The sequence below is a fragment of the Fulmarus glacialis genome, unplaced genomic scaffold, assembly GCF_000690835.1.
Source record: "Fulmarus glacialis isolate BGI_N327 unplaced genomic scaffold, ASM69083v1 scaffold5079, whole genome shotgun sequence".
Classification (NCBI taxonomy): domain Eukaryota; kingdom Metazoa; phylum Chordata; class Aves; order Procellariiformes; family Procellariidae; genus Fulmarus; species Fulmarus glacialis.
This window is the reverse complement of record NW_009235078.1, coordinates 1-22,486: the sequence shown is the minus strand read 5'-3', so window position 1 is coordinate 22,486 and position 22,486 is coordinate 1. Positions and strand designations below refer to the sequence as shown.

The 22,486-nt window shown below is 46.5% G+C and overlaps 1 protein-coding gene across 3 annotated transcripts; it reads right to left on the bottom strand.

Moving 5' to 3' along the window:
* Positions 1-5,657: 5,657 nt before the first annotated feature.
* Positions 5,658-21,288, bottom strand: GDNF (glial cell derived neurotrophic factor). Of its 3 annotated transcripts, none has more exons than XM_009585866.1 (2): positions 21,117-21,288; positions 5,658-6,142 (listed from the first exon to the last, which is right to left on the bottom strand). In XM_009585866.1, the coding sequence occupies exons 1-2, from the start codon at positions 21,286-21,288 to the stop codon at positions 5,658-5,660; spliced, it is 657 nt and encodes a 218-aa protein (XP_009584161.1). The 3 variants fall into 3 exon arrangements, with proteins under 3 accessions (XP_009584161.1, XP_009584162.1, XP_009584163.1); XM_009585867.1 differs by having other exon boundaries at positions 21,216-21,288; XM_009585868.1 differs by lacking the exon at positions 21,117-21,288 and adding an exon at positions 10,403-10,412.
* Between the last annotated feature and the right edge of the window lie 1,198 nt (positions 21,289-22,486).

The window sequence follows — 22,486 nt, the reverse complement described above, 5'->3', positions numbered from 1 at the left end:
GTTATCAACACTGTTTCCAGCACAAATCCAAAATATAGCCTCATAGCAACTACTATGAAGAAAATTAACTCTATCCCAGCCAAAATGTCTTGAAGCTCTGGAAATCCCAGGACACATGAAATAAGTAAGAGAAACTTGAAACAGAAAGACTAGGGGTGTTGTACAATGATTCAGTCTTTGTATTTGTACGTGAATATTGCCAAGAAAATCAACATCTTTGATACACTTATTTACATTTTTGTGAAATTGGAATAACTCCACGACAGTCAATGGAGCACCTCTGGTGAGCATGTCGGTAGCTTTAGACCTGCTAGGACCACTTGGGGATAAGTTGTGCAGTTCTGGACCGGGAACTGATGTTTGTATCTTCCCTGGGATGACAGAGAAGGAAACATTCCATATCCAGTGTGCTGGCAGATAAGAAACCAAAGGTTTTGGGGCAGTGGGCGGAAACCTGCACCCAGGGGATTGCTGTCAAAAACCTAGAGAAGTTGCCCGCAAATGTTCAGCCCTGTAGGTAATTGCAGCAGCCCTTCATAACCTTCAAAAGCCCATCGTGTTCTTTGCCATTTCTTCAGCTGCAAAGCAGAAAGGTTTCCACACTTGTGACGACCCTTTTGGGGAAAAGTGAACAAAATGCTGCAGTTTCAAAGTGAAAAAGCCAATGGCGAGTGAAGATGTCTGGGTGCTGAGTACTGGCATTCGGTGCCTGCCCAAGGAAACTTCCTGGCATCAGGCTGAGTGAGCACTGGGTTTCTCTCATTGGCTGCTGCTGTGGCTTGTCTGAAAGATTAATGCTGCTAGAATATATGGTTTGTTTAGCTATTTTTATTGACCCATGAATATACCTACTGTATAATTTATTGTAAGGTTAGTAGTTCAGTCCTGTGATGTTTGCTATAGAAAATCTTCAAGCCAGTGGGAAATTTTGCTAGGGTGAGGAGTGCAGGCCTGGCCTCTGCTTCGCCTTTTTTCTTTTCCATTGCAACACAATTAACCTTTTCATTAGAAGAGCTCTGTTCCAAATAAGCAAACTTCTCAATGTGTATTACTGAGCCATTTCAAGCTGTCTCTTGCTTTGGAACAAAACATCTTTGTTCCAGCCATGCATGACATTTGAAGACCTATTTAAACAATGTGTCAGCTCCATTTGTTTTCTTCATCCTGATATTTTCCTCTGTATTTTTGGTTAGCCATCCAGATTGCAAGGAGTGAGACTGCTGCTGGTTTCCTCCTGCGCTGTTCCAGACCGAGGCACTGGCTGCCTTTGGCCTTCCTCCTCTTTTGCGGGCAGAGGTGAAACAACCCAAAATCAAACACAGTTTTGCCTGCATCATCCTCTCTGCACTGAGACCAGCACCACCAGGCAGCTGTGGGATGGAGTGCACAGAGGGCTTGCAGAAGGACCTGGTATTATTACAATTTCTTGATACCCTGCCTGTGTGATGTACATGGCTGCAATGTCTTCTGCTGGAGAGGACTCTCTGAGGGCCAGATTTCCAAGTTGCATCACTAAATATGCCCTCCTTTTTTTCCTGAGACGTTCATAATTTGTCCCAAGTCTCTAATCAGCCCTTCTTGTCTGACAGCACAATGCTAACTGATGCAACAAAACCCAATGTAAAATTAAAAAAAAAAAACCCTTATCAAGATGTCGAGTAATAAAACTTAATGTCCTCCTGATTTTAGTATTGAGTAAGTGTAAATAATTATGGGGTTTGGTCCATCCTCTCCCTTGTAAATAATTTATCTAACTTGGGACACTACATGTCTTCTTTTTTTACTACTCAAGCAGTGACATAATGTCTGTCCCAGCTCTGGGACTACCTAGTGACAAATGAAAGTTTAAGTCCTCTTTGAAATCTTTTACACAACCTGCCAGCTGAAGGTTTCAAGCTGCTTTAACATGTGCAGGATGCCAGGGAAATCATACTGCAAGCCTTACTTCAACCAGAAAATGAGGCAGCACAGCAGCGGTGAGCCTAGGGTTGCAACGGCAAAACCCCATCTGCTTTCTCCAATATTATCCTCACCAGGAAGGTTGGGGAAGGAGGGTGAAACAGCCCTGTGCAAGCAAACCTGCTCCTGCCAGCTATTACGTGGCCCACTCAAAGCCTTTGATAAGGCCAAGCAAGACTTCAACGTTGGCCTTGTTCTTCCCCATCCACGAAAGAGGAGACAGACGGTTTGGCCTATAAGATCAGAGATTAGTCTTCAGAGCACCTCACAGTTGTGTTTTACGTAGACACTCCCTCCAGCTTTTGGGAAAGTGTATGATCTCCGCTGAATGTGAAGCTGCAGCTCATTTTCATGCCAAACACTTAATGTGTGCCATATTCAACCAGACTGCAGTCAGCAGCCTTTGTGCATGGTGGATGGGCTTCTGCCGCAAGGAGCGGAGGCGGTGGCATGCAAGGAGGAATGCCTTCAATACCATGTGCTTCAAAAGCAGTGCTTGCGAGCTTTGCTTTGCGTTCCAGCAGCTGGGCTAGAGCTGCGTGCATGGTTTCGCTCGGCACAAATGAAACCAAGGCATCCATATGCTGTACATTAAGAGAAAGAGCGTTTGATCTCCTGCTCACTGGCTCATTGTTCAGATGCTCCCTCTTCCTCTCCGTAGCAGTTTTGAGGAGTACAAAGCCCGGTGTCAAAACCTGTAAGTCTGAATGCGTTTATCGGCTCTGTGATGGGAACTGCAGCACTTAACACAAAACAGTTGAGAAAATGTTGCTGGCCACAGCCATAAAACCTGCCCTCATCTTTTCCATGATGGTGGCGGAAAAGAAAATTCCTCAAGTTGTATTTTCCTATTTAAAGACGAAGGGAAAAGGACTGCCAAAGTGGATGGAATTTAGGCCAACTGATGTAACGCCTGGGTTAGCAAAGCAAAATGCAATCTCCTCCAAGTGCAGGAACTGTGGCCGTGCATAGCCAAGGCTGCTACGAAGCCACTGCAGCTCTGCATGGGCAAGGGACAGCTTGGGTAACATCAGGCTTCAAGCCTGCCACTGGGTTAATTACTGTGTCACTGCTTACCATGCATTTTCGAGTCATTTATTGCAGTGGCCCATTAATGTTATGTTCTGCTAAGAAGCTACAGACATCTCTGATCCACATTGAAGACGCTGGTGAGATAGGAGAGAAAAGCTCCACTGCGTAGAGGACTTGCTGGCTCTTCAGTATTGCCCCATGCAGGTTGGGAACCGGGCAATACTGTAACTTGGAACTGTTACAATGGAAGAAGCACAAGCAACAACCAGGTAACAATAGAAATGGGTTTTATTTTGTAAAAAGTTATAAAATGAATATTGTACAAAAATAAAGTCTGTAGAGAACTTTGGTTGATTAACACAAATGACTGACACATAAATTGCAGGTGAAGTAAAAAACTCCAGAGAAGCACACTCCTGTCTTCAGTAAAGTCTAAAAAATAAAAAAAAAATCACGAACTTTACCCTTTTGTATTTTGAACATAGTGATTTGCTTTGGTTGCAGCCTCTTCAAGCTGCACATAAAATGCTTTGGGGCACGTTTTCAGCAACCGGGGCAAGTGAAAGCACACCTCTGAGTGCTGCGCCTGGTCAACTGCCCAGCAGCGCAGCTGACCCTCAGCTTAGCAGGCTTTTGCTGCCCAAATCATGCCAATGCTGGTGGTGGTATCAGCTGTACCACTCCTGCCCAGCGTGGAGGGTAAGGTGTCCCTGTGGCAGTGGGAGAACGGACCCCGCGGGTGGGCTCCGGGGCTGTCCTCCATCTGCCCAGGAAAGCAGCAGAGGTCAGGGCTGAATTACATTTCATACACCTGGTACATCATTCTATGCCCGTTCTGGACTTTTTTGACCTCTAGACCCTTCTGTGGCACCCTGAGGGGCCCAGGGCAAAATGAGTATGGAGAGCCATTGCATGCATGAGATAAAAGGTCAGACCATTATTTTTTTGGTTTTCAATAGGGATTTTTTTTCTTCCTGTTGTTTTTGTGGGAGTTGATGCTTCACTGGTTGTCAGGTATGTCTAGTGACCTCCATTGCCGCTCCTTCGGGAAAGAAGTCTCCAGAACGAGAGCTTGCGTTAGTGGTCAGGTATGAATGCCTTTGTTGTACAACCTCCCTCATCCTAAGGAAACTCGGACTGTTCTGCTGCGTGGGTACGATCCTGTAACATTTCAGCAAATTATACAAAACACTTTGGTTATTTAACACAATTGTTTACCTGCAGGCTATATTAAATCCAGGGCTAACTAGTAAGAGGGATTTAACCTCTTATATATGGAAATATGGCAGGAAAAGCTTAAATAAATATAACAAGAAATTATAAGGCTAAATGTGATTATTTCCCATTTGTCAATAGTTATATGAGGTCAGTTGGCAAAAAGTGTGATAAAAAAATGTGGCTACATTTAAAATACGACTAGAATTAGTTTTTCTAACAAATTGCTAACGTTGAGCCCAGTCCTGCAACCCTCACTCATCCAGAGCCACTGCTGCTCCTGTGCATGTATGACTGCAGTAATTTTCAACCGTATTAGTGAACAGAAGGAAGGGCTGCAGGCTTCGGCACATTTTGTGAACATAATCAGGATTTTGTTTAAAAGAAAAAAGGTAAAGTAAGTGATTTTTTGCATTCAAGTTAACACTTTCAATCAACAGCATGGACTGTTGTTCCCAACTTCATTGTCTCTCTGTATCTTCCAAGCACCTTCTACTTTGGCACCTTTGAAAAGAAACTTTAATAAATAAGGAAAGGAGACTCATTACTGAACTGTAATAAATAACAATAACTTAATCTCAATAAATATCTTCTGTACATTTATGTCTCTGAACGGATGCATTGCATCAAGTAGTCTCTGCTCACTCACAATGACCAAATAGAAATGTAGTTACGCAAGTGACGTTAGTCCTTTGTAAACCAAAAGAAACATGTTTTGTATAGGCCAGGCTTGTGATTTCTCGTACTATACTAGGAAGAAGTGCTTAAAAACTCAACTTGTTTCCATAGGTGGCAGAAGAATGAAATCCTACGCTCATTTTGAAGAAACGGGAGATGGAAATAACCAAACTTAACCAGTAAGTGGAACTGTTTTGCTTCGTATCGATACTGGCCCTACAGAACTTGAGCCTGGGAGTTTTAATATTTGCCCGACAACATCTTACTTATGAGGTTAATCTTACTACAGCTTAGAAGTTGTCCTAAGTGCTTAGGAACTGCCCTTCAACGAGCAGTAGCACCACGTGTCTGTCAGTACAGCTGAGGGCACAGGGGTCAGTAAGGTACTCCCAAGCTGCTTCTCAGCTAAGCTTCCTGGCACGGATGGTGTAACTACAGCACAGTGTGGTATGGCAGGGTTGTGTTTTTAAGCACTTTCCTCACGGATCAGAGTCTCACTGACGGTGGACTGTGTCAAACGGGAAAGGGAGCACGCACGCCATCCAGCCGTCGGCATCTCCACCTGAGCGTTTATTCACTTTCTCGTAGGAGGTTAAAAGCCTCCATCCTCCTACGCCGCCTCGTGCCCCCCCTCCCCGGGCTCTGCGGCCCCTCGTTCTGCGTTCTTGGTCCTCTTTTCTCCGCTCTGAGCAGACGCTTCCCCGGGACCCTTGGTCCCTCTCTTTGCATCGCACCAGGAATGCAAAACCGGCGCCGCCTCCGGCGTGCAGCCGTCAGACGCATCCACACCTTTTTGCGGAATGTTTTTTCAGTATGTGGTAAACCAGATTATCGTCCAAAAAGGACAGGTCATCGTCAAAGGCTGTAGGTCTGCAACAAGCTTGCCTCACTTTGTCAGTGACTAGTTTTTTCTTTCTGGTTAAGTTTTTTAAAATTTTGTCATAGGTGGTCTCGGCTGCATCACAAGATCCACTGCAGTACCGGAAAATGAGCTCTTCTTTGGTTTCATATCCCAAATCCAAGTCAGTCACGTTTAAATGTATTTCTGTTAAGACACATCCTCGATTTTTGCCCTTTTGATTCCTCCTTCCCTTTTTGCTGGAATTCTCTATGTTCGTGCCTGCATTTTGCCGGTTTCTCTCCCGCCTAGAAAAAATCGGAGTCTGTTTATCCGGCGACCTCCTCAGTCTTTTAATGGTGGCTTGAATAAAGTCCACTACCTCATCAAACTGATCTGGATAATCCTCTGGCATATTAGCTGTTTGGGAAAGAGAGAAAAGGCTTTGTCACATGTCAGTTGTCATTAAGTTTGTCCATTTGTGGCTCAAAAACGTTAGACACATGCAAGCTGCTCTGCCCATCGCTTCACAGCGGGTGCCCAAGACCGTCAGAAATCAGGGAGAATTTGGAAGGTTTAGATCATCATGGAAACTTATTTGGGGAAAAATAAATGAGATACGTATGTATCTCTGTAGGGGTCTGCTGATGCTGTAGCATTCCAGCACGACTTTCAATATTGAATGAGCCCTGTCAAAATCAAGGGGAGGAAAAGCATGTCATGATACGCATATTAGTTAATGGGTGGATGAAGCTATTGTGGAGAGGTTATACAGGCTCTTCCCAGCAAAGCGGCAAAAGGATGAGGTTTCTTTAAAACAATTTTGTGACTATAATTGTTAATTGTTGTCTTTTCACACCAGAGGCGGTTAGTATTGCCAAAGCCACCTATCGATAAGGTTTTTGGGCAGGACAGAAAGAGGAATTTCCTGGGGTACCAGGCTGAGCTATTATTCCTGGCTGAATGCCTACTTTTTTTACTGCTTCTAGGGGATAATTATTATCAGAGCTTTTGAAAAATTTCTCATGGAAGTACTTTGTATCACAAGATGCTGATCAGACTGAGTAGAAGTAGGTCAGAATAGAAGTATTATGTTAATTTTCAAGGGAAATGTTATTAATGCATTTTCTTTTTATTAAGTTAAAACACCTATTTCATTTTTCACTTGATATGTACTCTACCAGTGATAAATTACTCAAGTAAATTAAATGTTGAAGTCAATGAAATGTTTTGATACCAGCAGAATGAACCTCTTCAAGGAGGGTGAAATTGAACGTGTTCTGAAATCTTCTCAGATTTCAGCTTTTCAGCATGATTTGGAGAAAAATCACATTTTGAAATCTTTAAACTTCCCATGGACTAAATCCCTCAATCTGATCTGCTTTAGTGAATATAGTGATTTAATGGAGGGTCAGGCTGTCAGAAGCCCGTGTCTAGGTGCCGTTCTGTTGTAATACTGCAATTACATTGCAATATTGAGATTTTTTTTTCTCATTCATTATGCCAAAAATCAGGACTTGAGGACTCATTTCCTTCGCCGAAAGACCTAAGAAGATGCTTCTTTCTTTACTTAACTCCTACGTGCCCACCAATGTAACCGACCAGTGTCACGCACCCAGCCCTGCATGTATAGGAGCTCCATCTCCAGAAGGACCCCTACAAATATCCCAGGAACGGCAAACATTAGGAAAGGTGATAACCAATGCAGTGCACCTGGCCAGGGGTTGGTACCTCCATGGAGCCACGAAGGCTCTCACCTGGTCAGGTGCTGAGATAGGAACAGGTCCTTAGGCAAAGGCTCAGTGCCACATTTCCCTAAAGAGCACTGTAACAGACAGGAGCCCTGTCTGGAGACCGGGCAGCACATGTACCCAGCCCACACACGGTGGCATGGACTCTGTGTGGAGAGAGGAAGACATGAGGCTGCCTCCATTGCCTAGCGAAGGTACACCTTCATATCCTCAATAGAAACATCAAATCCAGAGGAGATGGGGCAGCAGGATCTTAACTCTTAGTGCAAAAACCTGCTGAAACACAGTGCACCTGCTCGAAAGGAGGAACACAGACCCCTCCCTGAAGCAGCCACATCCTAGAGGCCCCCCTCCAAGACAAAACAGTGATGGATCAGAAGTATACGGTTTTTCATAGGCAGCTCCAGCAAAATAGTATAGACTGGTAAAAGAGTGATGAAGGCAGACAATCTTGTACCTTCACATAATGAGGGTGGCACATAGGAAGCAGGATCCTATAAATTGTAGAGTCTGGGACTGGGAAAAGTGAATTACACTTTGTTTTACAGGTATCCATCCTAAAAGCAACAATCTTGCAGACCAGTGACTGTCAAAAGACATGAAGGAGGGATGGCTGCTATCTATACAGCTACACAGGACCTGAACAAGGCAGGACCCTGCACCAAGCCCCATATTCCTGTGATACCAATGGTAAGTGCACCCTTCTTGCACTCCTCTGTCATTACCTCTGTAGCAGGTACCAAAATACCCACTATGAGCCATACCCACTGGAGTGGCGTAGCTTGAATGAGTCCGTTGGATGCACCACCCAGCTCTGTTGCAGGACAGGCTGGTCTGCCTACACCATACAAATACTGCCCTACTGAGCAAGGTCCAGGTCAAGGTGATGGGTGGGCAACATACATGGACTTGCTGCAACCAGAAAATGGGGTAATTAGCAGCACAACTGATCCTGCTAATCTTACTGGGGCTCTAACACAAACCATGCAAGAAGTGCTCCAAGCTGTAACCTGGGATAGGTCTAATGGAGCCAGGGGTCCCTGCTCAGCTCATCCTCTATTGCAACATCAGGCCACTTGGGAGATTCACTGGGACGGATACCAGCACTATAAATAAGATGAATGCCAGATTCTGTCTCCAGGGTGGACTTCCCCTTCAGCCCAGGGGACTGGAAAATATCCCAAGTAGATATCCAAATCTGTTGAGAGGACTCCTGCAGTGACCCCTAGTATTTGGAGATTACGTCACTGGAGGAGACACAAGGCACGTGGGTGATATTCGGGAACTGGTGGGAACAGTAGGCACAGAGCCCCTCTCAAAAAATGTGCTGGACCTATTGACCCTGCTCAGTGCCTGCCCACCTACAACCACACATGCTGGTAGGCGGCTATGTGGGTACACCTCATTAACACGATGGCAGCTGCATTACTGGGCTACTCAGTGAGTCCTTGCAAGTTGCTGTAAGCAACACTCTCTGCCTGTGGAGCCCCAAATTAGTCATGATCAATGCAACAATGCTCTTTTTGGCAGCTTCCAACTGGACCGCCAATGTACCCCAAGTTTGCTTTCATAATTTGGCACTGTTCGAGGAACACCTCCAGTCCCCACAATCAGCCAGCCTCTGGCCAAACTCTGAATTATTACAGTCCCACAAAGCCAAGTTTCAACACTCGCTTGGCAGCATGGGCCTGTGCTCTCAGTACTGCATCAGGCGCAGCTGGACCCAGCAACCACTGAACCATGGACCCAAGCAATGGGGCTCATACTGATCGGATGTGGCTTGGTGCTAATTTTCTGCTGCTTAATGAAGCATAGTCATCAGTGTGACTACAGTCACTAGGAGTGGCTCGCAGGGGTTTGAAGGAAACCTTGACAGCCAGGAGTGAAGTGAGAGTTGACTTAGCAGCCTATCCGATGTGCCAGTCATGACTCAGTAGGGATATTCAGCTGCCCAATAAGTATGGGTGTGAAGCCTGAGAACCCGAAACAAAATGCTGTAAAAAACCTGCTGAAATAGGACCCTGGGCAACCAAGTGGAAATGCCAGCATTAACACCAGGCATGACGGGTTGAAACAAGGCACTAGAGGTAAGTGCTAAGGAAGCTACCACCAGACATCATACGTGAATAAGCAATAACCACTGACCAAGGACTAAAGACTGTAGAAGGCTAATGGACAGAAGGGAAGGTGGAGAAGACTGACAGCAGGACCACCCCATCCTGACGGACGCTTGGTAGATGTGCTCCAGGGATGCCAAGACCTCTCTGCACCACAGCCACCACGTGCCGAGCACTTGTTTGGTCTCTGCGCTGTGGTAAGCGCTGCTGGGGGCGAAGGGGGTGCTGAGCCGAGCTGCGGGGCCAGGGAACACCAGTGGACTCATAGGGGCTGCCTTGGCATCGAGTGCTGGTTTGTGACCTGAATAAAGCCACTCGAGTGAGGGGTACTTAGTTACCCCTCTGTCTCCAACACTGTTTAGAAAACACCTATAGTCTCAGAACGAAGGTCAAGAGCCCGGCAGCTTTGCTTCTCTAATACTGCATGGATTGTGTTGACTTTACTGCACAGCAGACAGAGCTTTCCGTGGGGATTTCACACCCCTGGGAGAAGCACATGCTATTATCCCTTCCTGTAACATACACAGTTTTCATGTGTGTATATATGTGCTGTATTTACACATACACACATACAAATACATCTAATTATACACACACATATTTTTTCAAAACAAACAAACGCCTTCTGGTGGAAAAGCTGAGAGAACAAACACATGACAGATGCCTGTCACACTGTACAAAGTGCCACCAGAAAACGCTCAGATACTACGGCAATAAAAGCAGTAAAGATCTCTAAGCAGTAGTCCCTAGCCCCAGGCTCCAGGTTGTGAAGGAATTAGAATTTAAAAATCCAGAGCCACCTAGGATAGGACAGGATGGGATGGGAGAGCACAGGATGGGACAGGGCAGCATAGGACAGTATGGGATAGCCCACAACAGCATGTGCTCAATAGAGGTTAACGAAGGTTGGGTCACACATGTGATGCACCTCAAAGCAGGTGTTTCCCAAGGGAAAGGACCATGTGTCCTGGAAACGTAAAATCCTCCCTCAGGGAACATGGGCCCTCTGTGTATCTTATTCACAGCGTGGGAAAAAGGCTCACAGACCCCACTGGGGCTGAGCCCCACCACTTAAGAGTATGGTGCCATGAACACTCACAGGACTGGCGCAAAGTCATGAGGTTTTGTTTGGGTTCTATGTCACGTTTCTGAAAGCTGTTTCCTGACCATCCAACTCCCCGGGGAAATCCCTTGAAGGCAGTCTGCGTGTGGGCACGTGCATGCGTTTTTGCATCGCCTCTGCCTAGCGCCCGCTGGCAGCAGCGTGGGGCAGGCAGCGGTGCCTGCGGGAGCTGCGGCCAGCACGCCCGTCCTGCTCCTGCTCACCTCGCTCTCCTGCGGCTCCCTTCCACGCTCCCTCTTTCAGTGCCATGCCAAGGACCTCACCACCCGGGCAGGAACAGGCAGAGCCTCTTCCTCTGGTGGCAACCAGTGCGTGAGTCTGCTTTCTAGCGCTGGAGTATCAAGAGTGGGGGGTACGGATGGCAGTCCATGTGCCAGGCTGCCTCTGGGCACCTTCTCTGTCTCCCATGTCCAGCTGAACCAGGGCTCTTAATCTGCCAGGGGTTTCTCACGTGACCAGAGAATGAATATAAAAGCAAAGAAGGGAAGAATGAAACATCACAGGACTGGTGCACACGGGAATCTATAGAAGTGACCAGGCTGGGGGCAGACTTGGTGAACACCAAGTGCCCAAAACTCCAGGAGTCAAACAAAAAAAAGAGAAATGAGACTCATTTAAAATACTAATTAAAAAACTAAGAATATTTGTATCTTCTGCTTGCTGTTTGCAAGCTGTTTGCTTGCTTTCTGAACCTCTAGGGCACACTCAGATCATAGTTTTGATCCTCGGGCTAGGAATGTCCCTCTTGAATGCAAACTGAAAATCTCGCCTCACTGCTGCTCTCTGGAACCTGAAGCTTTGACCTGCCTGTCCCCGAGCACAGTCCCTGTCCCCTGGGCACTGCGAGAGCTGGCAGCGCGTACGGGCGCAAGATCCTGCAGCCAAACACCCGTGGTGCTCCCCACTGGCCTCTGCAGAAAGCCACCCTGGAGCTCCGCTGTGGGCACGCAGGGAAACGTGCCTTCCTCCGGGCACCCCGCTGCAAACCCCCCAGAGCCTGCCTTTGCATTTCCAATTAATTAGAGACACCACGTGCCAGCAGGACCGGGATCTGATGCCTGCGCTTTTTAGAAGAATAAATTATACAGTGTTCAGTCAGACTTCTACGTAAAATAGGTCTAAATGAATATCCAAACCAAACCCATCACATTCTCAAGAAAACAGTCTCCAATAAGGAAAAATGGAGATTATTTCTGTCTGTTCAAATGTGATCACAATTACATTTTGTAGAACTATTCCTTTGATTTCACTAGCAACAGATTTATTTGAAAGCCAAATATTCCCCCGCAGTGGCAGTAACCCAGCATGGTACAGCAAGAAAGCCTCAGTTTGTACCTGACCACAAATTGATTTCAGTGGGAACAGATGGATCTTCAGTTTTTGAGAAGAAAACCCAGTTACTCATTTTGGTGCCTGGTTATGGATTGTTAAAGGCTAACTACAGTCTCTTCTGACCATGCTGGCTATTATGGTTTACAAAAAAAGCTTAAATTCTATTAATTGCAAAATAGTAATTTATATAAGTGCGTTTTCTTTTTTTTTTTTTTTTTAATCTCATAAAATTTGGCATTTTAAGTTATTTGAAACTATTTGTACTTTATAGAATAGTTTTCCATACTGATCTCGGGAAAATGTGATCACATCACTGCAGTGTCATTTGGCACTTTGCATATACTGAGTTAAAGTGATGTAATAGAAGTCACATAAGGCATACTAAAAATTACAAAATTAGATTTTTGTTTTACATTATAGCTTTTATGCATGCATTTGGTGGCAGTGTATAGCTACTACATCAAAACATCAAGCCAAACATTTAATAAAATTACCAGGATATTTCACTTAAGCACAGCTGTCTTTCAATTAGAGAAGTTCAAACAGCAGTATTCAGACTCTAGTTTAAAGTATGATTTCGAAGTTCAGGGGGGTTAATCCAGCTCATTATAATGGTAAGCAGTATTTAGAAAATTCAGATCCAGATCTGTGTTAGGATCAAATGGCCCTTTTTCAAAAACAGTTCTGGTACTTTAATGTGGGCCCTTCATGACTAAAATATTTTAGTTTCCTTTCTTTCCTGGTTATTTTTTAAGTTTCCTCCAAAGTTATACTCACAAAGACATTTCTTCTTAGATCATTTGCTAGTGGGAAATAGACAATTAATGTGCCTCTAATAGTGACTGCAACGAATCATCCTCGTTTCTTTGTTGCTTATGAAGATTACTCTGGTATACCATTTATTCATTAATTATATTTGTATTTAGCTTGCTTTGCAGTAGTGTTTTCAGGTTCTTATTACATGCCCTGTCTGAACACAGAACTCCTCCATCTCACACCACAAAGACGCACTTTAGGAGACCCTCAGAGTAACCTGTTTGTGGAAGTGTGACCTTAGCAAGGTTAAAATTACTAATGTGAAGATCATTCTGCTTTGCAAAGTAAAAAAACATCAACTGTGGTGGGGATAAACCATTTATTTTATTGAAAGTGAAGTATTTTTCATTAAAAACAAAGCCTATTATGCAGGCATCAAAGCAAAGGCAGGTGTTAAAAATACTTATGCTGAAAGGTTTTCAGAATTTAAACAATTAAAATGGTTTTCAGGATTTAAACAATTAAAATATCATCTCTCTGAAGCATGACTTTGCTTTCATGCCTTGCATGAAAATCTGTGGGGCTAAAAGTGAAATGGAAACCGGTCGGTTGTGTCCATTAGGAAACAGAGCATCAAACACACCAGGGTCAGCTTATCTTTAAATGTTTAATACAGTTCTGGTTCACTACCTCACTCCCTGCCTCGCCAGCTCCCAGGACATGCTGCGTCCTCCCCTCCGACTCAGAGAGCCCTTAGAAATGGAGCCTTTCACTGGTGTCACTTGTCTCTCATCAAGGCAAAGTGCTAGGTAACCTGGAGGACGACTCCAGGACACTCACACCCATCAGGTATGACAAGGTGGCACAGGGTTAACCTTCCCGGTGTGCTCCGGAGGGGGCAGCCAAGTTTTGTGTCTGCAGCTCACTAGCTAACCCTGCCTCTTCCCATGTGTTGGTCATAATGGCAAATCTGCAGAGTACTTTGTATTTTCACACTGCCGTGCTTGGCAGTGCCTGCCCTTGCATCCTTTGCCTGCTTTCTCACAGGAATGAAATGCTGGTTCCCAGCAGGAGAAGAAAGGGGAGCAACAACAGGACCATCACCATTGCTGCCAGCTGGGGGGACTCCCCGAGAGCAGGGGGAAAACATCAAGGTCAGATGAGCTGGGTGAAGTAAAGGAAGCTGCCTTGCGAGCTGACCTGTCCACAAGAGTTTCTTGTTCTTCATCTGGTCCAGGTTGTTCACAAGATCCTGCCCGACTCTGGGCTGGCACCTGGGTCCCGGCCCCTCCTCTGCCCTCTCTGGGGTGGGCAAAGGAGCTTCTCCTCCGGCAGCCAAGCAGCAAAGGAGCAGCAGGAGGATGTGGTCTTGCCTCTGATTCACAGCTTTGAAAAACCGGCTCTGAGGCACTGAGGAGCGGACAGCTTTTCAGTGGTTGCTCTTGAGGTTTTGGGACAGCTCCTGCAGCGGCTGCCAGGAGCCCGTCTGCACTAGGGCCTTGCTGTACGGGGCTGTGTGGGTACTCGAGCACCCACAAAGCAGTCTCTGTATCTGAAGAAATTACAGCATAAAGAGTGTAAAAAGGGAAAAAAAGAAAAGTGGCAGCACCCTGCCTGGAGCCAGTGATGGAGCAGAGGCCAAACCTGGACAAGGCACATACCTGTCTGTTGTCTCCTCACTAAGGCCTTATACCCCTCCAGATCCATACCATGCTGAGTAAATATCCAGCTTCCCAGTAAAACCTGGGTTTACACTTAATATTTCATTCTGTCCCAACCCTGCGAGAGCCTCAAATGAGTGGGACCCAAAACCTGGGCCTCTATTAGCAAGAATGCATGCAGCCAGCTAACAGGCATCTGAGACTTTAATGGAGGAAATACTGTCAGTAATAAAAAGAAATTCTCTTTAGCATCCCTGGTGCAGAAGGGATGTAGACTAGCCCTTGCATGACATCAGTAAAACCCCACACCGGTCACCCAGCCCCATTTCAGTGCCAGCTCACTGAATGGGAACAGCATTCCTAAATAAATAACAGCAGCTGTTCCCGGGCTGCCGGTGCCCTTACACTGCATCTCCCGTTGGGTTTTAGAGGTGTTCCCAAGGAACAAGCACAGGCAGCAAAGCAGCATGAAGGGACCCTATCCCAGTCTCTTCCCCAGGGGCAATAAAGCAGAGCCATCCGGGCAAAACCATGGCTGATGCCCCTCCTGTGGCAATCTCTGCTGCTATCAGATTTTGATCTGACCTATAAATAATATGTGTTCTTCCACTGTTGCCTTTCACTAACTGCATTTCAATGTATTTACAGTAGGAACGATATGAAAAATTTTAATATCGCAGTTTGGAAAATGTTATTATTACAATAATCAGTCCCTGACCCTAGGGCAGGCGCTATGTGCTCTGCTGCAGAAGGTTTCATGTTGGGATGTGTGGACCATGGCCTGCCAGACGGCGCTGGCATGTGGTCAGAAAAGCAAGCTCCTGCCCAGCTGCTACGCTGGATCTACACTTCCTTGTCAGAAATTTCCTGAGTAATAGCTCGTTTTGCCAAAGAAATCTTACACGCTTGGGATGGGAGCAGAGGTAGTCCAGAAGTTTGTATGTAGCTTGTCAGTTAAAGGGGATACGACCAGCTTGCCTCTAAAAACGTGGCCACCTGAGAAGCTGTGGCATACTGCTGTAACACTGCCTGGCCCCACCACAGGAAAACAAGTATTTTGATTTCAGTGTTTGCTTCTTTTGAAGAATATTCCTATTCAATAATCATTAAAGCATTTGTACAAGTCCCACTGACTTCAAAGAAATGTACCTGCAGGTTTCAAGTGCTGTACAAATACATACAACCTAAATACCTGCTAAGTCATACAATGTGGCTTTATTCCTTAAGAAGAATGCTGATATTTGAAATGCCTCACATCATTAATTTTCTGTCCTTGGTCTTAAAAACAGACATATTCTAATGTACATTTTGTGTCTTAATGTTTTGTTTATACCTGTCTCAAAGAAATCTTTTTGATTCTATTTTCTTTCTTCTCTTTGTAATCAGGACTGGATTTCCAAGAATCATTGTAATCTTTCCTTTGGTTCCCCTTACCAAATATTACTTGATCAGAAACTACAGCTGGTTTTGTCAAAAATGATCATTCTGCAGTGTCAACCACTCTACCAGCACTAATGTGGCAGTGGCCTATTTAGATGTCTGATGATCCTGAACATGGTTATGCTGCAATATTTAGTATTCCTCATTTATTACTTGTCATTAACTTATTACCTCAGAAGTATGAGGATTGACAAGTGCAGTTATGTGAGGTTTGGCCTATATACTACAAGTTTTAAGTTGCAGTTGCTTGATAATGTGCGTGGGGGACAAAGACTGGATATTTGCACTAGATTCCCATCCCTGATCATCTGCAGTTGTGGGGGATGGTACTCGACGACCCCAATGGCTTCTCTCAGCCTCTGTAACATCAAATATTTTAAACCTACTTTATGCAGTCCTAATCAGGAACAGTATAATTTACAAAGACATTACAACCTATCAATCTGAGGATCCTCTTCTAGTGGACAAATAATGCCTCCCCCATCAATTCATCAATAGTCACTACACAGCTGAATTCTTCAGCCTTTCAAGAAGGGTTTTGCAGCTTGTCATCTGCAGACCCTGGACACAGCAATTTCTAAAATATATTGAAGAGGCCTATGAAAGGCGACCAAGAAAAGCATGTTCAGGCATGTTATCTAGCAACCCACACCTGCAAAACATCTAAAATGATCCACACTTCCACTGGGAAATTTTTGAGGTCTGTAAATTGAAAAGCAGCAAAGACATAAAACTTTAAACAAAGGATAACTCTTAAAATGAGAATAAAACCCCATTCTCTTGCATTTCAGTCCTTTCCTCCTTAATTCCCAGAATACCCTTCACAGGAGTATATTCAGTATTTATACCTGAGACTGCAGAGAAATTGGCTTCTAGGGCTACATGCATCTGGATTTACCCAGATGTGTCCTGTTCCTTCTTTTTCTAGAATTTTGCCCATGAATGGGCAAACTTGAATGCCCATTCAAGGGCATTCTCTAAATTTTTAGATAGCCTGGGCATGCCCATGCAAACAAACTTTACTATACATATGCTGGCCCAGGGACACAGGCACACTTGGTCTGACACTGGCTGGATGCACCGGCTGCAGTAGCTACACACAGATCAAATGACGCAGTGTGGCACCTGCTTGGTGTGGCAGATAGATACCTCTCTGATTCATTGGATTTACTGTGCACGGGCAGGTTACCTCTGTAGCTTCTGGGCGTCTTAGACTAAAGGGCATATGCCACACTGTAGGTGTGTTGAGCAGGAACATGAGAGTTCTGGTTCGTAACACTGAATGTGCCAATAAATATTGTAGGGAAGGAAATGCATTCAGCTGGAAGTATAATTTAATACTGGTTTTGCCTTAAAGAGTCCTACAATATCACCATTTATTCTAGATGCTTTCCATATTATTTGATAATGTTGCAGCTAAATGCAGTAACTTAACATTAAATACCCCTTAGCAGGGGTATGAAGAATTTTTAACAGAGGTATGACGCACACACGCCATGATGTGTTATAGCATAACAAACATACCAGCGGAGCTCCAACAACAAATGACCATCCAGTGGCCGTAGAGCAACTCAGACATCATAATGCAAAAAACCACCTTTTCCTCCTATTAGGAGGGAAGAGTCCACGGTGAGATTTTTCATTTCATTCTACGTGCTTACCACTAGTTCTTACTAAAGATGCTCGCTTGATCATGAGACTATATCCTTGATCTTAGGATACTCCAATCCTCACATACATGTTGATTATAACCATACAGCAGCAAGCAGTTACAAAATGTATTCGCTGGGAACTGCGTATAAGCCAAACCAAGTGTTTGGCTCCCTCTGCACTGTCATGCTTCTGAAGCTGCTGACTTGGTATTTAGTTTACAATAATTTGGTTTATATTTGTTCTGTTCACAGTTACTATTTAAGCTAATATTTAAGCTAATTGTCCTTGCCCCAGCAGACTGTAGCATGAGGCAAACATGGGTTTTCTAACCTTACAAACTCTACAGCTACTCTCCTTCATGTGAAATAAGGTATCCCATGAACACTGATGCTTAAAACACCTACGAACACTGGATTAGTCTCAAATACACTGCATTTATGGAGGCTACTCTCACCCCAGCCTCCAGTCCATTAAAAAATGCAGAAGACTGCAATTGCCAACACCCTCTGCCATCTCTAATTACTGCCCTGAACAGAAAAGGTCAGCACATTACACCTGATCAGCCCAGGAGGTTAGGACCTTGCCTGTAGGCTGGAACGAAGGAAGGTTTTGAGCCCATCTGAAAGAGATGGGGTAACATCAGGTGACCTCAGAGCACTTTGCAGAGAAAGCAATCCCATCAAATGAGAACACAAAAAGGTGTCAAGGGCCTGGGAAAACAGATCTGTGCTCCAGCAAGGTGTTCGGCCTGCCCTTAGGATCGGGACTTGATCTCACAACCCTACTAACCCCTGCTGCAAGTGGTGCACGGGAGACCCCGACCTCTCTAGAGTAAGAGCAAGGCACCCCTTGGAGCGCAGCTGCTACTCCCCACCCAGCCTGCACGGGGATCGCTTCAAGGGGAGAGCAGTGCACCCCTCTTTGAACGCAAACAGCACCCAGTCCTGCTCAGTGCCCACACACTGCCCCACGCAGATGAGCCAATGTGGGGGATGATGGCGCTCCCACCGCTTTGGGAGCTGCCTCCCACAAAGGCCCTCGGTGAAGCAGCTGACCAACAGTATCCACAGAGATATTAATACATGGCAGGCCCACCAGCACATGAGCCAGGGAGTTGCAAGCATGCCTGCATGCTCGTGGCACACTGCCCTCTGCTTGTAAGAGAAACCTTGAGGAGGAGAGGGAAATCTACATGGTGTAGATGTGACTCCTCTTGTGTACGTCGTTACATGTCTTTCGGGTGCTGAAGGGTGTGTGCCACTAAATGGTAAGCGGACAGAAACAAATAACGTCAAAGACACTGATGGTGGTGACTCGAACAAAATGCTGCTGCAGCAGGAAGGCAATGATGTGCCCGGATAGGATCAGCCTTGTGGGCTCTGTGCTTGCAGACTGCTTTCCAGACACCACACATTTTTAAATCAACTAAAAACGGCGTAGAAGTGGATCAAAGTATTTCACTGCTCTCTTACAGCTGCCTTTCTGCAAGTCTCCCCTGACTCACCTGACTTGGCAACGCAGCAGAGAGAAGAGTTTCTGACTTCTGGGCACAAGTGCTGCGTAAACCGCTGCCGTGCAAAACGGAACTCCCTGGGTTTTCCCCAATTTCTGTTGTGAAGAACAGCACTGCTTACTTTCCCCTTGCAGCCAGGCCCATCTATTTGTGATCCGCAGGGTTAAGAGATTGCGATCAAACTACCAGCCCTTTCTCAAATGACTATCCTGGGCAATAACCTGCGACTCAGCTCTGCTTGGCAAAGCCTACATCTGTACCCTGGAAACAGATATCTGGAAGAGCCTGTCTATTGATACTACCATAGCTCAAGACAACAGAGATTGTCTTTCTTCCCACTTCTTGTTTATCCAATCCACAGGAAAAAAGGAGGCAACAATGAGAAGTTTTGGACACTAGGAACAGACAAGACCGCTACTGCTGCCTGAGAAACCAGTTCACCAGGAACGATATTCCCAGAAGTTCCAAGATAAAAGCAGGCATCGTCCAAACACTATCACCCTGGAAAGATATAGCATTAATGCTCTTCCACCCTGCAGCTTCTGCCAGAGCTACAAACTGGTGCCACTTTCCCCCTAATGCTCTTCTTGCCACCGGCGCTGCAGCAAGCCTGTGCAGAGAGGACCACCAGAGTGGCCTGAAAAGCTGATCACTGCCTTTTGTAGGACAGTACCTATCCCGCCGCGTAGCTCACCGTGGAGAAGATGACCGTGTGTGACGGCATCGCAGCCCTGGCAGGCTGGAGCCCTGTGAGGAAGCACTTTTGGCCGACCTCCCTGTGTAGAGGGACTGAAAAGACGTCAGGGGCTGCTGGGCTGTGAGCAGCAGGAGCCCAGGCTGGGATGCGCAGAGGCAGCAACCTAGGCAAGGTTCCAGCAGGGGGAAAACAGAAGCGAGAAGAGGAAAGAGAGGAGACTAAAAGGGGAAAGACATAGATGTGTGTGCGGAAGAGGAGATGGGTGTTGGGGAGGGGATGAAAGCAGAGTCATGGCACATGATTCCCTGCTCGGTGCCTCCACACTGCGTTAGCCCGGCTGCTCCCGGAGAAACCAGAGCAGGGAGAGCGGGCCTGCCTGTGGCTGGAGTTGCGGCAGGCGCAGGGAAAGGACATGCCTCCAGATAAGGAGATAAAAACGAATCCCAATTACTGGATACTGTCTGCATCCTGCAACAAGCTGAACAGAGAGGGCTGAGCAAAGGCAAAGGGAGCAACCTCCGAGCTGCATCTGTGCCTTTGCTAAGTGAACATCTCCACAATTCATGTGAGTATTTTGCCACTTCTTACTGAGTCATATTAACTCTCACTTTAAAAAGCCACCAGAATTAGTGTAACACTCACTGTGAAAATCCTGTATCTGCTACTGTAGGAGACCTATTATTAGCAAGGCATTATTATTATCTGTCATTTGGATTGTAAGCTGTCTTGCTGTGAGCCGGTTCATGTGGATTGCTCTGCATCAAGCTCCTAACCCTGCCACCTCTACTCTTCTGTAAATTTCCATGCGGACACACTAATTTTGGAATCAGGATCCAAGGAGGATTTAATGAAACTCAGCAGCACTCCAGGATGTGTACAGTGCCTCCCACCATGGAGCCCAGTCTCCATCAGGACTTGCGCCCACTACAGACAGAGAATAATTGCACTGGCAGGTCTGAGCAGGTAGAGGAGGTTGAAGTGGTGGGGAAGGCGTTTCAGTGCCTGCACTGCAAGGTTTATGTGCCTGATCCTCCCCTCAGCTCCTCTGCATACAACTAACTTTCCCATCTCTCCAGGTTTTTCAACCAAAGGGATCTTACGACTGCCAGGAAGGTAGGGCTGGAGGTGGAGGCGGGGCGGGGGCAGGCATTGCCACTGCAATTGCCAACCCCAAGCTTTGCAGGATGACTTGGTTTGGAGCTGCTGGAGCCAGACCAGAGCCAGTGACCCTGCCTGGGGGAGAAGTGGGGGCAGAAAGTGGAGGGGTTCTTTCCTCACCCTGACGCCTGAGCAAAGGGGAGCAGGTTTAGCAAGACAGACAGCAGTGGCTACAAAGGGGAATGTTTCTTACAGTCACTCTGCACAGCATAGGGAGGCAGCAGGCTGATGGGGGAGAGATCGTCTTCAGGCCCCTCTACCACTGAAGGGGGCCCCTTGGGAGGCGTCTTACCGGTGGGCAGGGGCGAGGTGGAGACCGTGTTGAGCAGCACCACGCAGACAGCCACAACATCCCATAACTTCATCTTAGATCTCCTTCCAACACAGGCCCCTGGGAGAGAGGAGAGGCAAGGTTAGCACCCGGATGCTGTGCTCCCCCAGTCCTGCCCCCTCCCTGCCAGCCCTGAGACAAAGGTGGGCAGCCTCGCACCCTGGATCGGCCTGGTCCACCCTGGCCAGGCCTGGGTACAGAGCAGAGGGAAACAACCTCCCACACCTATCACCTCCCAGAATGAGGGAGGTGGGCTCTCCCCAGTGAGAGGTGTGGGAGAAGGCGGTGGAGGATGGCCTCCAACCCCTCTATGCCCAAGCGAGCTGCTTTGGGGGATGCAGGTAGGCAGGTCCCAGGAGCCTGCGCCCAGGGACGTGGGGGTGTGACTGTGTCCCTGTGCTGGCAACCAGGTCACCTTGTGCTTGTCCTCCTCTAGCACCCAGGCGGCACCGGGGCACCTGTCCTGAGGCTGGGCCAGGGTGGACTGGGCTGATCTGGAGTGCGGGGCTGCGCAGATTCGTTATGCTACAGGCAAACCTTCCTTTTCCTTTCCTTCTCGTCTCCTTCCCCTCTCCTCTCCTTTTCCCTTTCCCTTTTTCTTTTTCCTTTTCCCTTTCCTCTTTTTTTTCCCCTTTCCCCTTTCCCGTCCCCTTCTCAGTCCTCTCTTTCCTTTTCCTCTTTTTCCTTTCATTTTTCTCTCATTTTCTCTTTCCTCTGTCCTCTTCACTTGTCACCTTTCCTTCCCCATCCTCTTCCTTTTCCCCTTCTTTTCCCCTTTCCCTTTCTTCTTTCCTTTTCCCCTTCTCTTCCCATTTCCCTTTCCCGTTGTTTCAGTATTTCCTTTTTCCTTCCCTTTTCTCTTTCCCCTTTCCTTTTCCCTTTCCTCTTTGTTTCCACCTCCCTTTCCTTTCATTTTCCTCTCCTTTTTTCCTTCCCTTTCCTTCTCGTTTCCCTCTTTCTTGTTTCCCCCTCCTTCTCTTCATTTCCCTCTCCTCGTTTCCTTCTCCTCCTCTCCTTTTCCTTTTCTTTCTTTTCCTTTTCCTCTTTCTTTTCCCTTCTCGAATCCCCTTCCTCCTCTTCTCTCTTCTTTCCTTTCCCTTTCCCTTCTCTTCTCCCTTTCCCTTTCTCTCCTCCTCGCCCCCCGGTCGCCCCGCCCGCAGTCAGCCAGGGGATGACTGCTCCATCGGGGCACGCACCCCATGCCGGCCGCCCGGGGATGACAGCTGCCCCAG

Coding starts and splice junctions, on each gene's coding strand:
- GDNF (XM_009585866.1), bottom strand. CDS start 21,288: ATGAAGTTATGGGATGTTGTGGCTGTCTGCGTGGTGCTGCTCAACACG. Junction 6,143..21,116: donor CTATGCTGTGCAGAGTGACT/GTAAGAAACATT, acceptor TTTCCCAAACAG/CTAATATGCCAGAGGATTAT.